The sequence below is a fragment of the Corvus kubaryi genome, unplaced genomic scaffold (genome assembly GCF_017639235.1).
Source record: "Corvus kubaryi isolate FWS band 111438036 unplaced genomic scaffold, C.kubaryi_AGA036_p1.0 37357, whole genome shotgun sequence".
Classification (NCBI taxonomy): domain Eukaryota; kingdom Metazoa; phylum Chordata; class Aves; order Passeriformes; family Corvidae; genus Corvus; species Corvus kubaryi.
In genome coordinates, this window is record NW_024581117.1 from 15,861,764 (window position 1) to 15,879,860 (window position 18,097).

Below are 18,097 nucleotides of genomic sequence, written 5' to 3' on the forward strand. Positions count from 1 at the left end.
GTTACCTTATTTTTTAGCAGAATAAGTCTTTGGAATGACATAAGTCTTGATATCCAGCCCTTAGGAGGAGATGGTATGGTTACACCTAGCAAAGAGAACTTGTGCACTGCTGAAATTCCCTGCCACTGAGGGCAACTGTTCAAAATTCAGGTGTCTGTGGTGTAGGTTTCACTTTGTTTCATCTGAAGTGTCTGTGAGCTTGGCTTGGATTCCCAGACTGTACTCCTCTTTCACTGCAAGGACATGTAAGGTAGGTTGGAAGAGGATGGAGGTACAAATTGGTGATAGGCTTCCTACCCACTGTCACTGAAAAGCAGCAGTGACAAGGAGTTGTGCAGATCTGTGCCACTGCTTCTCCTTTATCACGTCACTTAAACCAGCAAAATGTTGGCATTTAAAGTATCTCTAGGAATGGATGGATGTGGACAGTACTGCTCCCTTGTGTGCAGCAGAAAAGCCTCTCTGCAGGCTCACATTTGACTGGGTTGGTTCACAGTTGAAGTGCTCTATAACAGCTACAGACGTAATAATAATGAAACCTTTTTTAAAAAGTACTGCTTGGGTATATTGTTTCACACATCCCATTTCCACATCTGTTTTTCAGTCTGAAGAGATGTTAAATTTGGTGGCCTGCTTTTCACAAAAGGCTGTGGTGATAATGAGTGGTGGAAGAAGTCAGTCAGTGGACTGACTCTTCCTCTTACTATAACATTTTACTCACCCCTTTCCCTCTGGGAAGGAGCAGCAGTATCATCAGTGGCTCTTAATGGATGAGGTGGGGGGATGGGGAAAGAGCAAGGCTCATTATAGTTAACATCCTTGCAGGGAGGATGGGAGAGGATGGCTCAGCAGATCTTCCTTCTCAGCCAGCATCTTCCCCATGCTTCTGGGGGTATTTGGTCCACGCGTGGGATGGCCGGGGCCTGATGGACGCTGGTGTTCGAGAGTCCTCCTGGATGACACATGTAAGGGGAAGGGGGTTTGACCCTCAGTGAGCCCCTCGCCCGTCACGGCTGACCAGACTTTCCCTCCTCCAGGCTAAAAATAAAAGGGATTATTTTAGAGAGTGCCACCACCGTAGCTGACCGGGAGGTACGCGGTGTCAAAGCACAGCCTCCGCAAGTAACGGGATAATTTGCCTTTTCTCTTATTACCGTCATTTAATTTATTTTGTTGTTGTTGTTGTTGTTAAATACCCCCCGGCGTTACCAGCCTGCCACGCCGATGGCGGCCCTTGTGGGCAGCTGTGGGGGCGCTGCCGCCACTCTCCCTGTTCCCGGGGCCGTGCCGGGTCACCCCGGGGCGCGGGGGTGTGGGGGGCGGCGAATCCCGCTCCGGCTTCGGGGATCCAGGGCGCGTTTTGCCGCCTGCCGGGAGGGCTCGGTGCGGCGAGCGCCCCGCCGAGCCGCCCCCTCCCCGCTCCCTCCCGGAGGGTCCGGCCAGGGGCGACGCCGCCGCCGCGAGCACGGAGCACGTTTCGCGGCCCGGGGCTCCTCTCCGCGCCTGGGCTCGTCGCGCCATGGGAGCCGCCCGCCCGCAGGGGCCCGGGCCGTGACCCGCGCCTCGCCCCGCTCCGAACCATGCCAGCATCGCCCCTTCCTGTGAGCTGCGGGCTGGCCGCGCCGCAGCCCTGGTACGTGTGCGGGACGGGTCCCGGGGCTGCTGCGGGCGGGGGGGGGGGGGGCGGCGGGCGCGCACTTCCTCGCGCCCCCCCCCACTTTTTTTTTTTTTTTTTTTTTTTTTAATCCCTGTTTTTCCACTCCTTCCCCTCTCGCTTATTCCGTTGGCTAGTTGCAAAGTTGAACTAGGGTGGACTGGGGAGGGGGAGGCAGAGGCACCACCACGGCCAGGCTCGGAGCTCCGCGGCTCGGGCCGTTCCGAGGCGGGGAGGAAGGCAGGCTGGGGGTTATTCAAATGCAAAACGCAGTTTGTTGGCCGAAAAGGCGAAAAAGTCCGGTATCCCTGGCTGTGCTGGAGCGTGTTTGAGCTGCAGCAGCCAGAGCCTGCCTGGAAAATCCCGCCAGGCAAGAGAAACTGCCTGCAGCCTGCATGGACGAGAGGGAACAATTAAAAGGGACCCTGCAGGGCCGTAGGGGCCCCTGGCCAGCCGGAAAAACCCCGCAGCCCACCCCCCCGCTCCCCCATAAAACTGGCGAGCGAGGGCCGTGCAGCATCGCCCTGTGGAGGTGTCACTGGTGTGCGGGGCTGGGGGGAAGCATCCCCGGGGGTAGGCTCCCCGCCTTTGCGGCGGGAGAAGCCGGGCGCGTCCGGATGGGCGCTGCGGGTCCTCAGCGCCGCCGCTGGGGTCGGCCCCATTGTCTGCAGCCCCGGGGAGGGCTCCCGGGGTTGGGGGAGCAGCGGCGGGGCTGGGCCACGAGGAGCCGCTTCCTCCCTCCCAGGAGGGCCCTCCTGCCCCTTCCCTTCCCCCCCTTGGGGTCCGCCTGCCTGCACTGAAGGAACCGGAGCCCTGCAGGGCTGTAGCCCCCGGGGTGCTTCTGGGCGCTGAGTGCTTGTCCAGCTGTTCTTGGAGCTGGGGGAGAAGAGGTGGTGGTCTTGTGGCAACTGGAGGCTTGGTGCTGGCGGGAATGCTCCCTGCCGTGCTCGTGATAGAACCAAGGGAGAAGGATGTGGTTCGCCGAATGGGTAAGGAGAAAGGACGAGGCGGCCTGCTGGGCGGCAGGACCAGCTAACCTTACAGAGGTATGGCTGCTGGCGCCCGAGGAGCGAGCAGGGGACCAGGCGCAGCAGTAGTCAAAGGAGACGCGCCAATTGTGTGCCCAGTCTCTCCTACACTCAGCCAGCCTATCCTGCTGCACCCCAAAGATATTTAAAGGGCAACGTAGTCGGTATCACTTATATCTCGGCCTACGTAGCAGCTACCCAGCGTGGTGAGATTGCTACTCCTTTAAGGAGGAGAGGGGAATGTGCAACGGGCATCTGGAGCAGGGCGTGAGCGCACCAATGTCAGTGTAGACCCTGGAGTGAGGCGGTGGGAGTCGACTCCTGTAAACAAGCTGGCTAGGGTGGCTGTACCAGCATGGATCTGGCTAAAGAACTCTTATTCTAGAAATTATAGTACAATAATGACAAAACGGGCAAAGATCACAGCATTAGATATCTAAACATGACCAAGTGGATTTCTAAGGCAGAGGTGTCTCTTTAAATTTTCAAGACAATGGAAAAACCTGTGAAAATAATAATAATCTTCCAAATAATAATAGTTCGCCCCAGCTGTGCTCAGTGCTTTTTGAGGTACTCTTGTGGAGAGGCAGAAAGCTATTCTGTGGTATAATTACCCTGTTTTCATTATGTAAGTCAAGACGATTTAGGAATACAGATTGAATTGGGAAAACAGTATTTAATCTTGGTCTGGGCAGGTAGCCTGGTCGACTCTAACTGTAAAGGAGGTGAAAGCTAGTTTATGCTTTTCAGAGGCAGTTGCTCCAGCAGCACAAGGGATGGTGGTGGTTGCTCTTGGGATGAGGGTCAGTCCCTCAAGATAAGAGGAGTTTGTTGTGCTTGGAGGAGACAAGGGCAGGCTAGGTTGTGCAAAGCAGGTAACTGGGGAAGAATTCAAGGTGAGATGTACCAAGGAACTTTGATGTAGTTTCTGTAGGACCTGATTCTTCACTGTGTAGTCATTCAGAATCTTCACTGATATTGTTTTATTATGACTGGCATAGTACCCGTGGTTGTTAAAGCTGGCCTAAGCACTTCCATCCTGCTTTCTGTTTTCAGATACTTAAAATTTCAAAACACCTTTCAGGCTGAAATTTTCCAGGCTTAATCTTTGCCTGAAGGTTCTTCCCTCCACCTCCTCCTTCTTTTAGCTGAGTTTGAGATAAGGTGATTCAGTTAATGGTGGTGGGGCTTTTTTTGTGGGTTTTTTTTTGTTGTTTTTAAGAAAAGGCAAACCCTCTGAAGAATGGAGTCATATTATCAAAAAGAAATGCAGTGCATCAATGCAGAATTAGAGAGGCATATGATTAGCAAGGGTGTTCTGTTTGCTTTGCTTGCTTTTTTTTTGAGTTCAAATGTATCTGGAGTGTTCTGGTGGATGGGGTTTTTCTTTGGTGAGCCTTTAGAAGTTACTTCACATCTTTTTACTTTTTAGCTTTCCCCCTGTGGATGTCTGTGTTTGGCTGCACTGCACACAGGTTAAAGTAAGCCCATGCTCCTGCCTGGCTGAAGGGAGGATACTTGCACATTGTGGTGTCAGTCTTCACAATGGATTTTTGGCTCAAGTTGTTTGTCTGAGGCTTGATCTGGTTTGTGGTTTAGGCGCCTGTGTGTGGTTCCTTGCCCCAGTTCTATTTTTTCCTAATCGTTCTAATAGAGCTTTCCCTAAACTGGGAGGAGGTTTTTTTGTGGTATTTTTTTTTATCTGTGTAAGTCACTGTGCAGGCTCCAAGGTGCATGAAGTCATCATACTGCAAAATGCTAACCATGGACATCTCCTGCTGAATTCATGGAGCGTTTCACAGCAGCCTCCAGCTCCTGATGCAGTGAGGTGGAAGCCCTGCCTTCTCCTCCAAACGCAGAGGTGGCCTTCTGGGGCCAGCAAGGACAAAAATTTAGGATGAAGGCCTTGGTGCTTGGTCTGCTCAGCATCATCCTGTGTTGCTGATGAGTGAGTAAAGGATTGTGCCTTTGTCTGTGAGAAACTGAGGTGTCATCCTGCAGTGCCTGTCCCACATTCATGTGCTGCTGGAAAGTGTTGGCTTAAATCAAAATTTGATGTATGTGGATGAAATATGGCTGGTTGCCTCAAGAGTGGTATAGTCCTGTAACGCAAAGCAGAAAACCTATATGGTGGAAAATGGAGTGGGGAGGCCTCTGTACAAGGCTGTGTATGAAGTAACTCATGGTACTGAGATGGCAGATGAGAAGTTTCAGTTTTATTTCTTAACCAAAGCCAAATGTGTATTCAAGGATTAAAGTAGGGGGAAAGGGAAAATTAAAGCTGATTCCCTCCTCCTAACCCATTTCCCTTCTTTTCATATACAAAGTGTTCTGCAGAGCAATGAGTAGAGCAGGGACCTAGGCCAAATTGGAAAGCAGGTTGGCTTTGGTGCAGCTGGGAAGAATATGCAGATGATATGACATGCTTTTGCACCTGAAGGTCGGATTTTTTTGATGTCTGTCTTCTCTGGTGTCTCTTGCATCTTCCTCTAGAGCATTCGCTGCCAGAAGATGAGGTGTTCTTCAATTCTAAATCATGCATCTGAGCTTGTGTGAAAACTTAGTCACATTGTGGCCCTTACTGCTTGGGACCTGCATATTATTAAGTGGCTTTTATGAAAGCTTCCAGGTCTGTTTCCCCTAAGGGCAAGTCTCGAGGGACTTTTTAAAAGATACCTAAACACTGAAACAAAATGTATTTAAGTACCTCTGACTGTAGTGAAACCAGTGACTAGTGAAACTAGTGACTGCTAGCTGTGTCATTTTTTTTCCCTGTACTGCTCTATTTGTTCAGGGGTCACTCACCATCTTTCATAACACCATAAAATAGCTGCTGCCTTTTTTTATGAGGACACATCTTCTAATATCTTTCTTTTTCCCCTGCCATCTTCCAACAAGAATCAAGTTATGTAACAGAAGCTTGATTGACACTGTCTCTAGAATGAAAACTTGCTTTATCTTTTTTTTTACCCATTTGTTTAAATTGAAACATTGTGGGTGGGTTTGTTTGGGGTCATTGTTTGCTTGTTTGGGGTTTTTGTTTTGTTTTTTCTGGAGGCATTCTGACAGTATGGGGTTAAATTTCTTAATTACTTTTTAGACAGAATTCTCATTATAATTGTTTGGAATTTTGACCAAGACAGGACTAAAAGATTTCGCCTTTGATTAGCTTTTTTAGCAGTATTTGTGTGGATTATAGCAGTCAATGGAATTGTTCCAGATTTATTACCATGAATGAGCAAAACTTAAGCAAGAGATAAGTTGGCTCAAGTAACAGACAGCTCCAAGATGCACTGGCGTTATTCAGGGCAGTTCCCTGCAAACTCTCCTGTCACCTATTGCCCCCTTTTACATCCTAGAGATGCCTGTGCTCCCCTGTGAGGGAAGGCATGGCAGATCTCACCTGGTTGGGCTTTCAGAAGAAAGCATTGAAGTAAGTTTCTCTCCAGGATGATAGAAAAGTGACCAGTTAGTATATTGCCCCATGAGGTTTATGTTTTATAATCCTGTTGAGTCCCATAGGTGTTTTGGAGATATAATTGATTACTTGCTGTGAAATATGACCGATGTGATAAAGCCATTTGTTGTCCTTAAGAAGTGGCATGAGATGATTTGCAACTGTTGCAGATACCAAGCGTCCTTTCCAGTGCTTTAAATGGAACAGGTAAAATATTTCCTAGTGTTACAGAAAACAAAACTTGAATACCAACCTTGCAGCTACCTAGTATTCTGGTCCTAATTGTGGAAGAGGAAGCAAAGAAAGAGCAGCATGACTTCTAGGACATGTTACTTAAAATGTCAGACAGTTTTAGCTAGCAGTTAAGGTGGTTCTGGCAGACTAGTATTCAAGACTAGGGCCTTTTCTTAAAGGGAAGCAGATATCTCTTGCTGACAACCATTTTGCCCAAGAGCATACAATCACCTTGCAGGTCAGGTACTCAAAGTCCCAGACAAATATAACTAAAGTCAAGCAATAACCCCCTAGCCCCCAAAAATTTCCTTTTGGGGTCCATTTAGATCTCTTCTGAAAAACCTAGTCATTCCAGTAACAAAATTGAAACAAAATGGATAAAAGTGTTGCTGTTCTTGTGACCCTGTATTGTCATCTCTGAGTCAGACAAAGCCTTTGCCATCTTTTATAATGCAGCATTTAAAGCCAGGCAATTTCCTACAAATATCAGCATTCTTCTTCTAGCAAGAAAAAAGGAAGTCTTGAACCACTCTGTTAATAGCCTCTCTAATTTTGGCCCTGAAGACAAGTAGTGCTTTGGCATTGACAGTTTCCTACATTCTTCCCAGACAGGTGTGTTTCTCTGTATTAAAAGATAAAAAAACAAAACAAAACCAACCAACCAAAGAACCCCAGGATGATCTTACCTCTTCAGTCCTGAAGCAACTCTTTTGCAATTTTCAAATTGTGCAATCACAGAATGGTTTGAGTGGGAAGGGACCTTACATATTGCCTCATTCCAACTCCCTGCCATGGGCAGGGACACCTTCCACTAGACCAGGTTGTTCCAAGTCCCATCCAACCTGGGCTTGGACACTTCCAGGGATGGGGCAGCTACAGCTTCTCTGGGCAAGCTGTGCCAGGGCTTTACCACCCTCACAGGGAAGAATTTCTTCCTCATATCTAATGTAAACTTGCCCTCCTTCACCTTGAAGCCATCCCCCCTGTCCTATCCCAATGCAGGTAAAGACACGTTATCATGTAATTATAGTAATGATTTTAAAAATTTACCAAATTGTTATAAATTAGGCTTCTGATTGGTAATTTTGATGGTCATGCTTCCTGAACTTCCACAATAACAACTGCTTGTGTAGAGAAGTAATATGAGCAAAGCATTATTCACATTCAGTGAAATTTTCAAAAATCCAGTCACTGTTTCCACTCCAGACCTCCTGTATTGTCTGGTCATTCTTCTGTATTAGGGCTGACATAAAGAGAAAAGACTTTATCTCTTCAGTCTCCCTCCTGATTCACACATTCGAATGTTGCCTGGCCTTTGTTGATGGCTTGCTTTCTTCTTTGCTATCCTGGCTATAGGCTCTGAAAGTAGCTCGCATTTCCTCTCCTGCTACTGTTGTGTAGCTCCTCTGCTAATGGCTACAGATGTGCCTGCTGCTTGCTCCCAGCTGGTTTTGCAGCCCTCCAGGCCATCCTTTGGAATGAGGATCCCAGTCTCTGTCACAACCCAAAGAAACTGGGAAGGCTTTTTGCAGGCTGCCAACAACTATTTCATGGACCTGCTGATGTGATGCCGATGCCCTCTTTGATTCATGGAGTGACTCCTAATGGCCATGTCCCCCTTCCCCCATGCGTCTCCAGAGAAGGGTAGAGGGAGGGGAGGACTTGGATTACCTTCATTTCAGCACTGTATTTGTTTTACTATTTCAGTGTCTGACCCAACTTTTATAGAGTGCTTCTGTGGGAGCTATTCAGGACTCTTCTGTGACCTTTGAAGCTTCACCCGCAGCTATAAACAGCTGCACGTGTCTACTTAGTTTCTCCAGGTTGGATGTGTTGCTGTGATGGAGGAGGGATGCTATTTATTCAGCTTGTTTGTTGTGTGTTTGATGGGCACTCTTTTCTGATGTGACCTGAGAAGTGTTTTGCCTTGTCTTGCATATGGCTCTAAATGGTATTTGTGCATGTGAAAAAACCCGCTGTCTCAGTAATCATGTTCATCTGATATGTAATATGAAGATGTGATGCAAAATAATCATGTCATGTTTAGATAAGATACTTGGCTTATATGTTGTAGTACAGAGGGTCAGTTGGCTTACTACAGCTGAATAAACAAGAGCCAGGCTTCAAAATGCTTTAAGTAAGCTACTCAGAAAGAGTTTGAGGAGTTACTGTTAGCCTTGGTAGGTGCTGTGGCCACTGGGTGGCCTGCCCAGGGCTGTGACAACAGCTGGCCAGAAACAGGCTGGCTGTGCCCGCATGCTGCTTTGGGGAGCAGCAAGCTGGTGGCCCCACACAGAGGCTGTGAGTGTTGGCTGTGCCGGCCCGTCCCCTTGGCAGGATAATGAACTTCTCTTGGGGCAGTGCTGTTTGGGCTGCATTAGCAAAACTCTCCCCACCTTCAGCAGAGCTCAGACCAGGCTGTGAGGAAGTGCAGCCTCCATGAGATCACCCTGTTGGCTTCAAGGTGGGGATTGAGGTCGTAGGAGGGGATGGTGATGTCAGGAACCTGGTAGCATTCTTCTTTCCTTTTCCATTTCCTTTAGAAGCTAAGATTCCCTTTCTTTTACTTCCATTTGAGGTCAGGATTTTAGACATCATCCCCATACTTGTTCTTTCTTTTCTTGGCTTCTTCCCATCAATGCGGTGCAGATGGCCTGGAGGTGACTTGATTTGGGCTTAAGGAATTCAAATGAATGATGGTGAAGGGAAGGTACCTTCCTGCTGGAGACTATAGAGCTTCTGGCTCTGCCTGTTCCCATTTTGAGACTGCCCTTGTCCACCCACCTGATCTATTCAAACAGCTAAATAAAGCTTTAAAAGTCTTCCACAGGTACTTAAAAAGCACTATGTGCTCAAAAATATATACTTGTGAGAATTCCTTTATTTTAAAAAAACCCAACCCACCTTGAAGGAACTTGGTTTGGAGCATGGGAAATTTGTTGTATCTTTTGAGATGATTTAATTTTGTTTGGGGAGTTGGGAGACCTGTGCATTGCAGCTGTGTTTGGGGAAAAAAGCTTGGGACAGATGTATGGTGCTTTTTTGAAGATAAATTTATTACGTCGTAGTGATGAAGCAGAGACAGCTGCCCTGCATAAAATATCTGATATAGGTAGACAGTATGGAATCAAGGCTTGGAGAGTAATACAGTGTGCTGTGAAGGTATTCTGGAAGATAATACTGGGAAAGACCAATTCTTCCCTGATCCCATTCCCCTGTAATACCACAGATTGATCTCTTTGGGGAGCTAGTTACTTCTCCCATTTTATCTGGAATTGTACCATGGTGGGCTACCAGTGGATGGTGAAAGAATGATAGATGCCCTGGTGATGATATATTGAGTACACACAAAATAAACTGAGCTTTGTTCTTCTGTCCCTGAATGTCCTTACACTGATAAATATGAACTCCCCTTTACTCAAAGGAAGTTTATTGGTTAATGAACTGTTAATAAAATTGAGAAAACTCAAACTTTTTAGAACTGACATAAAACAGTAAATATGTGGTGTTGCCTGGTCATTTGAGTTCAGTTTGCTTCTTTGTGTTGCAGGCCTTTAGGCAAGCTTTTTATTTTGTAGTATACTAATATTTTCAAAGCTCGTGCTAGTTGAACATAACACCCCATACTGCTATTTCTGATTCTACCTCTGTATTTTTAAATATTAAAAACTGTCAGTTGAATATATGTGCACCTTTTATTAATTAGAAGTATATTAATGCTGTTTTGTATCTTTTTCTGTTTCAGAGTTGACATTGTATCAGCACAGAAAGCAGCAATGGGAGTATGCAGTTTTCTATTGAAGAGGTCTCTCAAGAGCTCATGATTTTTTTCCATCTCTCCTCTTAACATTCCTCCTGCTCCACAGACATGGCTCACCATGCGAGGCCTTCCAGATCAGCCAAAAAAGAAGAGTTAGGCAAAAAGAAAACTAACCAGAGCAAAAAGAAATCTAGCCAAGTGAGAAAGAAAACCACAAAGACTTCCACAAAAGTTGTTAGTTCTGGAAAAGGTAAAAAGCCAGTGCAAGAAAAAGATGTTAAGAAAAAACAGCAAGAAAAGAAACCAATCATGAGCTCTTCAGGTAGACTTCTCAGGAGCAGTGTAACCAGAACCTTGTCTGGAGCATCCTGGGTGAGTTTGGAGAAAGCTGACAATATCCTCTTTCACAACCAGGATTCTTTCAACAGCAATGGCTTTACAATGTCTCTCCGTAACCGATCCTTCTCCCGAAGATTGCCCCAAACTCCAGCAATTGCAAAACCCAGGAAAGCTGCAGCACAAAAAAGGCTAGAAACAAAGGAAAAACATGAACAAGAAGCCCTGGGAGGAGTACAAGGGAAAAATGATGACACAGGTGAAATAGCTTTGAAACAAGATTTAGCACAAAATGAGTTAGCTGCTCTGCCTGTAGAAGGCTGTCTGTGTAGTGCAGGTGAAGAGCCTGTTATCCCATGTGCCAGTCAGGACAAGGAGGTAGAAATATCTGAAACAGATGACTCCATTCCAAACAGTCAGGTAACTGATGATGGTACAGAAGCTTCAGAGATGAAATCTAAGCATGAAGACCTGCCCTGTGAGCAGATACCCAGTGATCTTGATGCAGGTAGTTTGGCTGAAGCATTTGTTGAAGATGCTGCGCTGGTTCTTCCATCTTCTCCTTCCGACTCTATCATTGCCTCTGAATCAAACTTGAAGGTGCATGCAGAGACCCCCTTCAATGTGGTGCCTAACAGTACAGAACCTGACTCCAGCTCTGTTGATACCTCAGACCTCAGCTCAGCAGTACTGATAGAGTCGGTCACACTTGCCAAATTCCACATTGGAGCAGGGCTGGACATGGTGCTACCTAGGGAAGAACAAGACTTGGGTTCTGCACCTCTTGTTACCTCAGAGTTTAACTCACAAGAACATTTATTAGAAGATGCAAGGTCACTTGCAGAGTCCTGCTTGAAGGCAGGCTGGGATTTGGAACCTGGGAATAAAGACATTGGTTCAAATTCCAGTTCTGTAGCTGCCTCTGAATCAAATTTGCTTTTACATTTTGAAGGTGCAAGCTCACTTGCAGAATACCCCATGAAACTGGTTGTGGATTTTGTACCCATTCACAAAGAACTTGATTCAAATTCAGATTTGAGTTGTACGAGACAGAATTCAGAATTTGACACGAAAAACATATTTTCAGTATGTGAACCAGTCTCCAGTACCTCTTTAAACAATATTGAAGTAGAGGACATCGAACAGCTTGTTAAATGTATTGATGCAGAGACATTAATTTTGAATTCAGGATATATCCCCACTTTATCTTCAGATTTAGAAAAAAGCACAGTTGATAAAAGCTCTGCTGAAAGCTCTGGACAATTCTCTGCAAGTTTTCTTTCGGAGTTGCCTTCAAGCATGGAAATCTCTGCTCTTGCCTCAGAAAAAGCCATAAATGCAGATTTGCCAGCTGACTCAAGACTGCAGCATAATGATTATTCATCACAGCTGGGAAGTGTCGGAGTAAGCTTGAATTTGGTTCAGGATAACGTGAGCAACAGCACTGAAGCAGTTGAGGCCTCAGGGCCATCCTCTCTTAAAAATCCAGCTGATGATTACCCTGTTCCATATTCATCTCTGCTCCCTATGCTGGAGAAAAAGAAACGAAGGCGTTGTGGGGTCTGTGAGCCCTGTCTGCGGAAAACAAATTGTGAGGAATGCAGCTGTTGCAGGAAGCGCAAAACTAGTCACCGGATATGTAAAAAGAGAAAATGTGAAGAACTGAAAAAGCCACCACCACCAATCACGCTACCTTTTGAGGTAAGACAAAGAAGTTTCAGATTAAGTCATTCTTTTGAGCTTTGAGGTGCATTGTATAATTCTGCAAGGGGAAATGCTTGCCACATTACAGCTTTAGAGAGTTCAGGGCTACTGTTGGTGCTAACAGGTTGTACAGTAACTTCCTCTTGTCATCTACAGAAGTGTAGGTTAGAGTGAGCTGGAGTTAGTCTTGTTCCTGTTTTGTAAACCCATAAAATCAAAGGTAAATACGGCTTTAACTCTGTGTCCCAGATATTGGTGTATTGGCCAAAACAATGGATTAATTGGAGTGTATAAAGAAATGAGAAAGATTTAAGCACTAAATGTGGGGAGGAGGGAGATTGAGGGTAGTCTTAGGAGACTGTGAATTACTAGGGAGAGTGTTGGTATTTTAAAATACTGAAGGCTAAAAGCAAAGGAAGGCAGGTTGTTTGCTCTTTGGTTCAGTTAAAGTAATTTTCTTGTGATGACAGATTTGGTGGAAATCAATTTATAAACTTCAGGACCAGGTTGTAGCTGCATTTTCCTCTTTCGCATCTTTCTGCCTTTCTAATTGTCTGTTCTTCTGTTTTTCTCATTTCACTTCTCCTTCCTCTCTCTCTTTGTCTTTTACCACATTCCCCAGACATACTTTCTTTTTCTGTGTTTCTTACTCATTTTTCTGATCCATCAGCCTTTTATAACCCAGGTCATAACTTTTGGAACAAAGAGGAGGGGAAAAGACAGTCTGTATGCCCATGTGATAACAGCACTGACCTTCTGAGGGATTTCAGTTCAAGATCAGGCTTTAAATCAGGTAAGTAGGGAGTTGAACATAGATTTCCCGCATCCCAACTGAATTCCCTGACCTCTGGGCTGCAGCATTAGACTCTGCACTGCCAGGTCCTGCTGGGAGTGTTCTCTTCATATGATCCACTAGTACTTGAACCACAAAGGGGGAAAGGCTGTCTTTGTAGTTAAATCACTGGGACATTTGCCTTGGGATGTGGGAAACTGAGGTTCAAGTCTCTGCACCAGTGTGTACTCCAAGTGGAGCAGTTCACACTGGGGAGAATGCACCTGCAAAACCTTTCTGAAGAGCCATTTCATTAAAATGGTGTGTTCTTACAGCAGGTAGAAATTCCTGTCATCTGCGGAGATCTCAGGAGACCTCCTGTTTTCACTGCTCTGTCCTGTGCTTACCAGGATTGGCAGAGAAGTCCGTTCTGGTTTTAAGGTAGGCAAGCAGAAAGAAGAGTCCTGTAGCAGTGAGGGGATATTATATATTCCCCTTTGTGGGGGAAGTATATTTTAAGATATGAGGCTTAGGAAAGTAGGCTTAAACAGTTTGGCTCAGAATTCATTCAAAAAACCTCTTTGTGTCTCAACTACTCCTTTATGCTCTTAAAAAAAATGAGGGGAGGGACAGCTATAATGTGACTTAAGATAGATATTAAAACAATAAAGGTGGTAGAGACTTATCCTGACTTTTTACAGCAAAAGAGTAGTGACATTGTGTCCTTTTGTATATTTAGTCAGTGGGATTGAAGAAAAGCTCATGGGAGAGAATTTGTGGAGTTGAGGTAGGAAGTGATCTAAAAGCCATGTTTTAAAAAGGGTTTTGGCAGGGTCAGTGAAAGGAAGCACTCCAGCTTTTCTGTCAACCTTTGTTTTCCAGGCTAGGCATACTTCTTTTCTTGTTGCTCAGCCTGACCTTCTCCTTGCAGATTAGCTTTGCCCCTTCACCTTTGTCCTCTCTGGGCACTTCTTTTACTTTCTTTATGAGAGATTCCTTGTTTTTATTCTTTTCTTTGGCAGCTTTTATTTTGGTGTGCTTTTATTTCATTAGATTGGTCACATTCTGTATGATGTATTCAGAGCTGCACCAGAGGCCTCCTTCACTTCTCGTTAAATTTTGTATGAAATTCCAGGGTGCTGCATGGAGGAAATGAATTGTTCCTGACATTTAAGAACATGTCAGGTATTTTCTTATAAAATTGTATTTGAATGAAACCTGGTGCCTTTTTAGATATTCCTAGAAAGAAGCTTTGCCTCATTTTCAATCTCTAGAAACTGTGCTCTGAGAAAATGAGAGAGAAAAGTATTTCTACAATGTTACATGAGCTCTTTAAAGATGTTGAGATACAGGGGAAGGTGTTCGGGGATGGGGAATGCTATCACCCAGTTTAGCAGCTATCCTTTAGATAAGATTGTAGGGGATCCCATTGTTTTCCCAGGCTGGTAGCACTGGGACTTCTGTGACAGTAATGTGTTTCAAATATAAAGCAGCTGGGGAAAACCCAAAACTGTATGTCTCTGTCCATGGTATAGAAAGTGAACATAAATAATTAAAAGAAATGAGGTTGGTTTCAGTGTGTTCCTTGTTCAGAAGAGTCATGCTTCTTTCTCTCATCTTGGTGGAATGTAAGCATTTTTTGGAGGTGATTCACTGGGAGGAGAGTGTAGGGGGATAGACATGCTCTGCTGCTCCTCGGGAGCATAGTTTAAATGTTGGTGTTTTGCCTTAAAGGCATTCTAACTAAAAAATGCAAAAGTCCCAGTGAAGTCAGTGAGAGCTCTGTGCATTAAATGGCTGTATAGCCAGTGTGGGATTTGGCAGTCCAGACATGCTGCTTATGAAAGAAGTGTTGGTTTTCTTTAAGAACTTATGTGGATTTACAGTTTTAGGGAGTAAGGCCTGGCTCATAGAAGCCATGAATGTAAGCTGAAGTGCGTATTCCAACACTCATGCCCACATGTGCACAAGCACTCAGCCATTGGAGAATATCAGTTGCATGTTTGGAACTGGCATTAGTTAGGTTACAGTTATTTCCATTAATTCACACATAATCCACATAGATTTGAGAACTACATTAGACTTGAAAAAAACCATTTAAAAATAACAGCCACATAAACCTTCAGTGATATTGTACCTTCCTGAATGTAATGGGTTTTGCAGGGATGTGACATCATGAAAGTCTGGATAAGGCCTTGTAGGCTGTAGTTCCCAGCCCCTGTGTGTAGCAATATTGTTGCATGTAACGCCCCTCTTCCTGAGGGATTCACACTGTGCCTGCTTGGTTAGGAGCTGGTAAAGAAGAATCCTAAAATGTATAAGGGAAAACAATTTTTTGCTTATTGAATTTTTTGGAAGAGCAGCCCAGTAAATAAAATGTAAAGCAAGTTTTCATAAGAAGAGGAAAAAGGCTTTATCTTGGGTTACTGTCCCTCTCAGAATGAGTAATGCAGGAATACTTCACAGTGAAGAGTTTGAGAAGCTTACACAGGATTGTGATGTTTCCACATTTTTGTCTTGTCTTTAAAGACTGCTGTTTTATGAAATAGTATAGCACTTACTGAGGGCTATTTTGCAGCTATTTCATTCCAAAAAGTGGATTTAATTCCAAGAAGTGCTCTGATTTGCTGCCATTTCATTGCATACTGTCAGGGCTGTCTTGATGAGCTGCAGTGTGGGGTGAGGATTTGGTAGACTTCAAAAGTAGCATGTGGACAGGGAAGGTGGCTCAGGGTTTATTTTCTTTTCTCCATGGCAGAAGGATTCCCGTTTTGGCCAGGCAGGTGTTGCAGATGGAGCGGCACACTCAGTGCTGATGCAAACACCGCCTGCGGGGTGCTCTCAGCCATCGCCGGAGCTGCTGCTGGTGCCGGCTGTGCCGGGCTCTGGCAGGGCGGTGCGGATCTCGGCTGGCTCCCAGCTCGCCAGCGCTCTCCTGGGGGAGCTGTTGCCCTTGCCCACGAGGGTGTCAGGCTGAGCGGCTCCGCTTACCGAGCTGAACTTGTAGGGGTTCATGACCCCGCAGCTCCTCTTGCCCAAAAGGCCATAAACTTACAGGGCTGCTGCCGAACTGTCAGTGTGGGGAGCCCTCATCTCCAAAGGCTGCTTTCTGCAGGGCTTGTCAAGGCAAGGTGCCTACATTTTAGGGCCCTACCTAGGCAGGGAGCCCTCTTGGGTTGAAAGCATCTGCTGGGGAGGGCTTTAATTCCTATTAGAACTAAATAGCTAGATTTAGTGCGACCTGTAGTCAACAAACTGACCAAAAAAATGAGGTCACTGAGTTTAAGTTCATTTGGGTTGCCCAAGGTGTCATGAGACATCTTATTTAATAGCTGTAATCTGAGTGACATGAAATACTAAATAACAATAAGGGCCTGCTTGTCTGTGGGTTTTTAACACACTGTCGAAAAACCCAGACATATTAAAAAAGGATGCTGCAATTCAAGTTGGTTGGGAACTTTCCAGTAAGCCATTCCTTGAATGGAAAATGCTGATTTAACAGGAACCTTTCACAGCTGCTATCTGTCTTAATGCAACTATTTTTGGAGGAATTTTCTCAAGGCTTCAAATGAAATTTCTGTTTAAAATTTAAAACAGGAATGAGAATTACTAGAACATGTTGGTGGTAAGGGCTTTTTGCCTGATGTGGACCAGGGGCTTGAACTTTGGTCTCCCACATCCCATCCGTCTCCTCTTGAATTTTTGAAAGGTTTGCTCTGCTTTGGAACAAACCAAGTGTCGAAATCTCAAAAAAATAAAAGCAAAATGGAATTCTTGTTTTCCATCCAGGCCTAGCTATAATCAAGAAATTTAGACTTTGTGGTATTTATTTTACAATTGACTCCAGAAATATTTAAGCCAGTTGAATTTTAAAATGAGTGCACATAAAAAGACTAGTTAATATGATACTTGAGAGTAAGGGGATAGCACAGAGCTAGAGGAGTTTGGTAACATGGGTGATGAGCAAAGCTGCATGCAGCCTACCCTATTCCACAAATGCAGGGCAGGGAGTTGGAGTTGTGCAGTTCACTCTTATTTTACACAGACACTCACACTCTGTAGGAGTGTAATGTTGAGAGTCTTACTCCACCCAACAGTGTAAAATAATTACAACTCACAGTACTTTGTCATTTCCCTGTGATCCTGGGTGTGGAGTATAATGCAACCTAAATTACAGTGAGATGGATTCGTTTGTGCTCTAGTTACTTTCAGAGGCTGTATGTAACAAGTTGCCTCTTCACTGCTCCTTATTTTCTGTGCTGGTTCTTAAAGCTTTTATGGGAAAATTATTTGAAGAGGTTTCTTTTCTTCCTTGTGTCTGAGGACCCCTAACACGAGGGGAAAGTGTGTGAGTAAAAAGGAAACCTGAAACTACTGTCCAGTGCACACACCAATCTGAGGACTAAATCAGAATATGGGGTCTTAGGTTTCTAAGCAAACAAAATACTGTTCCTCTTTTTCCTCTGTATTGTAAAGCATCTTAAGTAGCCAAAAATACGAAGAAGAATCAGGTCACTAAGTGTATGTGATTTCCACTCTCTCATTTTTAATATGCATAAAGACCCTTGGAGACTTGGGGTATTTGGGGAAAAAATTATAAATCAGTATTTTAACTTTACCTTATCTTAAATCTTATTTAATACCTCACTCTGGTGCAACAAATGAAGAGCTTGGATACAAGGTAGCATCAGACAACAAAAAATGGGCAACAGCTTTCTCTGACTTAATTGCTATGCTGAAGAATGATTTGTGTGTTCCCGTCTGAGCATTTCTGCTATTTAACTGATTTGCACCAGTAAGTGGAGAGTAATTAATTAGAGTCTAGCACTAGATAAGAAAACAGTTTCTGACTGCAGTTTGTAGCTGATGAGAAGGTGTTCTCTTACTGGTTTTATCTTCAGTGCATAAATCCGTGGCCAACGTTCTGGTTTAGATGTCAACTGCGAATTGTTTCGGTGACTGCAGCGTTAGATACGTTGTTATTTGTTTGTTGTCCCTAGTTAGCGAATGTCTGTGTGATCCATGAGGGCTCGGTGTGACAACTGGTAGAGCTGTGATCCCTCCGTCCTCCTTCCATCCGGATGAACGTTTTAAGCAGGTGGAGTTGTGGGAAAATAATTGCACTTGATGTTTATACGGTGGCCAGTTCCCA

General features: G+C 44.9%; 1 protein-coding gene across 3 annotated transcripts in view; it reads left to right on the forward strand.

Annotated features, from left to right (window-relative positions):
• Positions 1-1,498: 1,498 nt before the first annotated feature.
• TET1 (tet methylcytosine dioxygenase 1) overlaps positions 1,499-18,097 on the forward strand; it is a 63,363-nt gene continuing 46,764 nt past the window's right edge. For all 3 annotated transcript variants that reach the window (XM_042033437.1, XM_042033438.1, XM_042033439.1), the window contains exons 1-2: positions 1,499-1,633; positions 10,119-12,170. In XM_042033437.1, the coding sequence (XP_041889371.1) occupies positions 10,242-12,170 (1,929 nt within the window). In that variant the 5' untranslated portion in view covers positions 1,499-1,633; positions 10,119-10,241. The remainder of the gene's footprint in view (positions 1,634-10,118; positions 12,171-18,097) is intronic.